General features: G+C 31.0%; 1 protein-coding gene across 3 annotated transcripts in view; it reads left to right on the top strand.

Moving 5' to 3' along the window:
• LOC119642556 (pyrokinin-1 receptor) overlaps window positions 1-8413 on the top strand; it is an 11605-nt gene extending 3192 nt beyond the window's left edge. For 2 of the 3 annotated variants that reach the window (XM_038041727.1, XM_038041726.1), the window contains 3 exons: window positions 4610-4839; window positions 4903-5052; window positions 5138-5998. In XM_038041727.1, coding sequence (XP_037897655.1) covers window positions 4610-4839; window positions 4903-5052; window positions 5138-5182 — 425 coding nt within the window. In that variant the 3' untranslated portion in view covers window positions 5183-5998. Of the gene's footprint in view, window positions 1-4609; window positions 4840-4902; window positions 5053-5137; window positions 5999-8009 lie in introns of those variants that run through there. The other variant, XM_038041728.1, reaches the window with a different exon arrangement.
• The last annotated feature ends 353 nt before the right edge of the window (window positions 8414-8766 follow it).

Genomic DNA, 8766 nt, shown 5'->3' with positions numbered 1-8766 from the left:
CCCCACCTTATTGCTTCTAATGCTTCAGATAGATTTTTTGACATCAAATTTTCACTGACTATGCTATTGATACTACTTTAGCTGTATTAGTTCTTTCGAGTCTTCTGATAACTTCCACAACGACCGCTTGCTCTACAATGTTTTCAACGTATTTTTGTATAATGTTTCATAACATTTTGTAAGAATCCTGTTTTACTTCTCTTAACGCTATTATGCCATATTCGCTACTTCGCCTTATTCAAATTATAAAGTGGCACTAATCCAATGCTTATAGTAAGTCTCGCTGGTTGTCAGCTCAGTTTTTAACCAGTTGACTACGTCGAACTCTTTAGCGATATACTCGTACGCTCGTTAGACATAGACTATGTGTAATATAAAATTAAGTTGTAGCGAAATGATTTGAAAATATGATCAACATATTTTTTAAAATACCTGCATGACAATTTGTTGCGGAAATCCAATAAGAATAGATGGACAGATCATGACGTATATATTAGTCGCTAGTTTAACGCAGAAAAGAGGCCAATCGACAATGGTGCAATCTATCCGAAAGTTCGATGCAGTTAAAAAACAAACCACGTTTTAAAGCATCGAAGAGTTGTGTCAGTTGTAAGGGCTTTTATTTTTATTTTGTAAACCCTATCTTTGCTTATATTTCCGAAGTTATGCTTTGCTAACAGAAGTCCATCTATAATCCACTAAATTTATGTGAAATGATATCGGAATGTAATTTTGCAATTATTAGCTGAAGACGAAATACGAATACGAAAGTATGCTTTTAACTTTAGTATAATTTAATCACTTTTGTTTTCCTTGATGTGTTTATAAAAGAAAAATAATATTTTTTATGATGCAGATTAAATGCATTCTAAAAATTACTCAAGTTAAATTAAGCCTTAAGCGGATACAGAGAAACTTGTACTTTAGATATATATATATATGTATGCCTACCCAAGAGAAATAACCTGGAAAAAATCGAACCAACTTTAACAAAACAATTCATATAACCTCCTGTCACTCGTTTTTTCAATCTTCATTAACCCAAGCAGTGCTTTCTAGATATCACTGTGTCGTTTCTGGTTTTGAACATAAAATTGTTATAGATTGGCATAAAAAAAAGACTTTCTGGTATCGTTTCCCTTTCGATATGAAAAATATCGCATTTAGCTTAAGACGTGTCCGCCATGTGAGGTGAATATATGAAAACGGTTTACTTTTGGCTGAGTGACTTGTCTTTCGTATTTATTTGTACCAGATTTCTATGTATAATTTGGGCCCTAGTATATGCATTTATATAAATATAGATAATTCTAAGTGCTAAGATTTGTTAAAAATCAATTAAGTACGTGTAGGCAATCATTTGAATTTATATCATATAAATGCTTGCAAATAATTAAAAGCACTCTATCTATGTCCGCTAAAATCTGTTACCGCATACAAACTCTTTTTTTTGGTTTCCTTCTTCGAATTTGCTTAATTGGCTTTAATTAAGTCAAATCGTTTTCCAACTTTTGGAAAATAAAAAGTCGCGAAAAAACATATCTGGCCAAAACGGTGCTTGTTGTACGGTAGTAGCAGAGTTTCCTCTCTTTGTCACAAATTTCTAAACACAACTAAAGAAAATCGTTAAAGTCAATGATCGGCTTCATGAGATACGTTAAAATATTGTACTAACGTTCGCAAGATTAAGTGGCGGTCTTTCCATCAAAACATATACGATTTTAGTGATGTTTCTTGGACTTAAATGTACCATTTTTACAAAATATATATCTAAAGTTTTGACAGAATTTTATCCGTATACGTTGTTGGAAAATTCTACGAATTACGAAGTAGAACTGAAATTCCTATCCATAGTAAAAAATTGAAATGTCAAATTCGATCACACGTAATATAAGTGAATTCATAGGCATTTCCGGAACTTGCTATTAGAGCAACTTACACATTAAATCGTTTCAGGGATTAACTTGACAAAGTATATCAAAATTGCGGGCTTTTTTTTTCTTAGGATATTGCTTTTGACTTCTTTTTTGATTATGCTCTTTGCTAGAAGAACCCAATTTCAGAATTGAGAAATATTTCCTTTCAATAATTCTGAATAAGACAATATGTACGAATATAAACATTACTAGTTTTCTAAAGGCTCGGTTCGCTCGTTTCTTGAATTTTTATTAAGAGTTGGAGCTGGATCTCTACTACACACGCTTGTGTCTATTCGGCGCTGTATATATATTTGGGATTTTAATAAATGTTGGAATGAAATTTGTTTGTAATTGTCATCCATAATAAGTCAAAGTTGATTGGCTGATTAGATATTACAAAATATTATATCTACATGTTTTTGAGATTGTTTTGATATTGAAATTAATTTTGATATGTTGTGTACTTTGAGCAATTTAGTCAACAACACATGTGTCTCAACAATATCAATCATATATCTAATCATAGAAGCTCTAAAAATGGACGGACAGAGAAACAAGGAGAAATTCCTGTCAGTTTTAGAAGATTTAGTAAATGTTTTTGTGAATTCCAGAAACCCTACAGAAAAGCATGATATTTGTAACGGGATATGTATATCCGCGTTATTAGTGAGGGTTTTCTAGTGGTTCGTTCCAAGAAATTGATTCACAAGATAAACAAAAAACATCTTTGTAGTTGGGATAGCTTTTATTATTTGACGGGCACAAAGTTGTACACAGGCTTAATCTGGTTCAAAATAAGTAACTCACTTGGGGTTTTGTTACATAAAACATTTAAAGAAGATACCTTTTAAAATTTTGATAAATTGCCCTTTATTCCACTTATGTTCCCCATAAAATATCGTGTTAGCACCAAAGCGTTGAAGCGTTGAGATTAGGGTCAATTAGTGTTAATTTTTATACACTCCCATCAAAACGCCGTCGTTTCTTATTTTATCAATAACTACTAATATTTATAAGTATTTATCATATAGAGTAAAAGCTAATTATTGTATTTACATTTATTATCGAATGATTGGTACTGGTGTATTAGATTTGTTCTTCCATTTGTGACACTACACACAAGGGAGCACAGATTGAGAATAACATAAAGTACATAAAATTATATATTTTCAATTAGCGTAAGCTATTGCATCGTTATTGTTTATCATACTTAAAAATGAACGAAAATTCGTATATATTCAAGGAAGGGTAACTTCTAGGTTATGACAGACATGTATTGGCATTATTCAAAAATTCAGTGATGCATCAGCTTAAAAACATGCCCGTAATAGATTCTACAAAAATACAAATTTTAGAGAGTGGATTAGAGATATTGGATGGAAAATTCACATAAATGATTCCTGGAGAGAGAGAGAGAGAGAAGAGAGAGAGAGAGAGAGAGAGAAAGGTTTGCGTAACTTTATTTATGAAATAAAAAAACTTGTGAATTAAAACTTTATACAGTCAGCCATCTGAACTGTCTTCGGGAAAGAAGTTTTACACGACCGTCCGGCACGCCCATAATATATAAAAAATATTGTTTAAGTTCTCTATATTGAACGGATAGCTTGACGTATGTAATTTCTAAACCCATCTAAAAGATCTGTGCCAACAAAGATTAAAATTAATTGTCCTGACACGCCCACAATAAGCTAAAACACTTTGCTTATGGTCTGTAAGAAATATTGAATTGAAAATCGACATAAGCAATTTTTATCTATCGCCATTGGTGTGACGCGAAAAGTCGCATTAGAGTAAAATGAAAATAAGTTGGAATTAAAATTTTATCGCTGATTGTGATCGTGTTTGTAAAGAGATCACTATCATTTTCTGGCGAAAAATGCAGGTGGTCATGATGAATATTTAGGTAGAGGCTTCTTGGAAATGTCTTTATAGGATAGAAAATTTTAGACCAAATAGGAAAAAATTATCGCTTCTTTTCGATTTGGTCTCAGTCAATTTTTTATATGTGGTTTCTTAGTGGATCAAAGGATGTTTAGACAAAATTTTAGTGGCTTATTTTCATTTTTGCGGCTCGACCGAAATTATGGTTCAAATTAAACCATTTTAGTAGAAATAAGTATATGCCATCTGCGTTTCGAAAGCTAGAACAGGGAGAAAAAAATTGATTGAAGCTATTTAAAAATCTTTTCATATATTAAAAGTCTTCCCAAAAAAAAATTTGGACAATTACAGACTTCATAACCACTTTCTTAAGTTTCGAAATCTAAAGTGGGTCAAAGTAACTTATTCGTTAGTTTTAGTGTTAAAAAAACTAAAATGCCTGCTTTAAAATTTTATCATTGGTCAACTGAAACCTCGACAATTAAGAAAATATTTGACAATTATTATAGATTATTTCGAGATGATGGGTGCTAAAAATTCGTTAAGAAGCGAGCACAACTTTCTTAGGTTTTGACACAACACAAAGCGAAGAGCGAAAATCATTAGCGAAATGTGATGACAACTTAATATTCATTTTGTTGATGATATAAATTGGTTTTTCGCTATGTATATCTAATTAGAAGTTTATTATCTTTGTATTTATTTCCGTTGAAAATATTTCTAAATTTCATTTATTATTTTCCTTTTTTTCTTTTTTGACCAATAAACATACGCAAACATACGTACATGCATACATACATATTTAGTCGCTGTAGTCATTTGCTTCTTTTTATGTTGGGCACCATTTCATGCTCAACGTTTAATGGCTATCTACGGATCGGATATAGTAAATAGTGAAAGCGGCCATGAGGTGGAACAACATTTATTTATTTATACTGTTTTGACATATATATCGGGTGTCTTATATTTTTTATCGACTTGCATTAATCCGATATTATATAACTTGATGAGTAATAAATTTCGTCAGGCGTTTAAGGTAAGGAATTTTTTGTTACTTTATTCATTGGAAAAAATATCGCTAATTTCTCCTCCTCTCCAGGCCATATTATTTGGTAAGGCAGAGAATACGCCAAATCATTTGCAACATTCTCTACGCATCATAAGTCGTACGACGACTTTAAAGTCATCTACTCAGAGTCAAGAGGCAACTTTGGATACTGAAGTACCGGGGAAAATTTCACTATTGCAAGTAAGATAAACTTTTGTATATGCATTTACGCGTAAAAGGCTTGGTCTTAATGGCATAACTAACATTTTTCTTTTTCATTTACCAGACTGTTTTAAATGGTTGTAAATCATCTACAGAAATAATTCCATAATTTTGTAGATGGACGGGCGATGTTTTTTTTTTTTTCTTAATAGCGTAGAATTAATTATATTTATTAACACAGCTGTGTCTAATAAATCATTCTTAATGTATTAAATGTGATCAGATATAAAGAAATCTGAACCGTTTCAAGTTTAGCTAATATGTGTACATAGAGATACAGTTCTGTCCATAAGAACTGCTTCACATTTGATATGCACTTTTGCTTGTAAATTCGTAAATGTGAAGGTAACTCTAAAATACTTCCATAATCATTCCATCTGAGTTTGCCGAATACGTAATTACGCGACTTACGCGACTACTAAGTTTGTGTTTGCAGGTTTCAAATTTCAATACGGTACATTTTCGCAGTTTAGTCGCAGTTATAGAGTGTGGGAAGTTGCGGGTGCATGCTTGGCTCTTTCCCCGACTTTTCTCCGACCATCATCGCATTATACGAAAATAGGACATGCCTTGAATGACTGGTCTATGTTAAAAAAAGAGGTTTTACTTGAATATCGAAACAGCACAATAACGCAGCATATCGCTGTGCCGTGCGAATTCAGACTCAGACTTGAAACTAATGATAGCAATTCTAATCCGATGTATTTGTTGTTCATGAACCTTTTTGGTAGGATTTAACGAATTTTACACAGCCCGTCGCTTTAACTAGTCAACTGCGTAATTTGTTTTAAAAATCCTTTACGTAGTGGGTAATTAAAAACAAGTGTTGACGTCTATACGCACTGCGAAAATCAAAGTAAAGATTTCAGTTTTATTAAATAAAAAATTATAAAAATTCATCGCTGAGAAAGGTATTATTTTTCAAAATTTACAAATTTGCCAAAAAATGTTATAAATATGATTACATAACTAGTTAGACCAAAGAAATAAATTTTAGATCTAAAATAGGATGAGCATTAGTAAGTGGGACTAATTAATGGCTTTGACCAAAAAATAACAAAATTCATGGACAAATTTTTCTCAAAATACTTCTCCATGCAGTGTCTTGCAAATGCATACGATGCAATTTTTCCATGGCCTTTCCCCAAACATCCATTGGCTTATCAAAATCTAATTTCCTTACTATACACTTTGCGGGGAATAATTTTTATATCAAAGAATTTAACTAAATTTTTTTCTAATTAATAGAATTGTTATCTGTTTTATAAGGAAAACATACAATTAAATGAGATTTGCGTTAAGTCTTGCTGAACTTTTGAGTTTTTTCATGGCAGGCATAGTCAGTTAACTGGTTAAGTGGATTGGATATTTTGTTGGCAACGTTGGAATGTGACTCATTTTCGGAAAAGTCCTTCGTCTGTGTTAAAACTTGTAGTAATATGCATGGAATTTTAACTGAGCCATTGAGCTTTTCCTAAGATCTAAATTAGAAGAAATTAGTAGAAAATCTGTATAAAAAATATGCGCCCTTTAAGATTTAAAGATATTCCATACTGCGGTGAAAGCAGAACACTTGCCGATTGCCCACACACCCACTGGGTTCTATATTTTTTCTTCGAAATTTTTGGCGTATATTTTTTTTTTTTTAAATGGATTGCGGCCGTTTGCCTGCCTCTTTCCGTCATCGTATTCCACGAATAAAGGACATACCCTGAGCAATTGATCATATAAAAAAAGAAAAAAGGTATACAGTACGATGACCATACATATATGTAACACTTTGGACTAATATTTCTTTTCACCTATCATTAATTTCTCAATTCATTTGCATAAAAGCCGTAAAAAGTGATCTCAATAAAAATTCGTTTTGAAATATGTGAAGTAAGATGTATACAGTGCTCGAAAGAGGAAAAGAAAAATTTATTAATTTTAAATAATATAATGCCGGGACTAGCAATGTTTGACTTAAAAGTAGAGAGGCTTAAGAATAGTGGGTTAATTTAAATCGACATTACCTTTTTCGATAACATATCGAGACGGTTTATACTGATAAGAACCAAGAGTTTAATATCAATAGTTTTGAATTTATTTTGAAATTTTCAGAAACAAAAAACAGCTCTGCGGCCAACCGAGAATGATAATATAAAAAAAATTAAATGATAGCTTAATTAACTTCAGATTACAGATCTTATTTCTAAAATAAATAAAGACCAAAAACTACTTAAACTTTTGCAGTTTTAAAGATTTCGCTAACGAATATTTACAATGATTAAATGAGACGAGGAAACGATTGAGAATGTTGGATTTTATGGGTCTTTGAAAGATATTTAGTTATGGCGGATAGGAAAAATTGCTTATTAAACTGGTTAACGTAATTGTGTACGAGTGTTATATAATTAGAAAAATGCTTAAAAAAATTACTTTTCCATACGCAAAACTACTATTCAATATATGAGGTATACATCTAAAGGAAAACAAATAATAAATTTGTACTTTTTTTGCGAAGAAATTCTTTTCTCGTATACGAAATTGATTAACGCTTTGACTTAATTTCCATTGCATAGATCGATGTTTTCTAAAAGCTATTACTTTTTAAAGCTTTTTGTCTGTCTGTTGGTTTATCAACCGCCAAATCACAAAATTTGCTTTAAAGGAAGAATAAAATATTTTCTGGATTAAAGAGCAAGACATAACATTTACAAGTGAGCATTATGCATATATAAATATAAATACATCCATATATATATATATGTATATATATATGCAAAAGTTGAAAATTGAAAAAAGCTCGCAAAATCATCACAGTTGTGAGTTACATTAAAAAACTTATGGTTTATTTTAAATATTAATTAGTAATGCTTCTATATTAAAGACGCCTTTAAATTTAAGATTTATATGCACTCACTTAACTAAATCATCTAAGATCCTTCCTAAAGTAATTGAAGGTTTTTGGAGATCCCCTTCTTAATAACTCCAATCTACCGATAATCCTGCCTGATCACCATTGCGCGCGCACATATAGGGGACATCAACTCTGTGGCTGGTAGTATCAACAAATTTAAATATAAAAAAAAAAAAAAAAAATTGAATCTATCTAAACAGCGCCAACTGTATATGCATAAGTACTTGTAAGATTTGTTCGCTTTATATAATACACGCTAAGAAAAAAGTTATTGAAAACAGTATTACTGTATAAGCTATTATTTATATATTACAGAAAAAGAAAATAAGAAACTTCAGGCGCACTTTATAAAATAAGACGATTGTGAAAACAGGTTCCTTTGCTAATATAATAAAATTTATGGTAATATTAAGATAAATGCATTTATTGTGGTCAAATAAAGTTATTTAATATTTTAATATACAAATATTTATGTAAGCATTACACTTTTAAGATAATTACTTACGAGCAATTAGTACTTACAATTGCTAAGGCTATGGAAATTTCAGCAAAGCATGATAGGAATGCTTTTTGCATTTCTGATTAAATATGCTAACTTGGAACAATTATTTATGAATTATCTATAAAAATACAAGTCCGATGTGTGGCTATTAACTAAGAATGCAAACGACAAGTTTTAGGTTTCTGCTTTAAGCGGTTCCAATGTCTCCGATGAAAAGTCCACAGAAAAACGAGTAGACAAAAATCGGTAAATCGATTCAAAATCTTATACTTATATATCCATTTAATGT

The sequence above is a fragment of the Glossina fuscipes genome, unplaced genomic scaffold, assembly GCF_014805625.2.
Source record: "Glossina fuscipes isolate IAEA_lab_2018 unplaced genomic scaffold, Yale_Gfus_2 226, whole genome shotgun sequence".
Taxonomy (NCBI): Eukaryota; Metazoa; Arthropoda; class Insecta; order Diptera; family Glossinidae; genus Glossina; species Glossina fuscipes.
The sequence above is the reverse complement of the archived record's forward strand: the minus strand, read 5'-3'. Positions and strand labels throughout refer to the sequence as shown.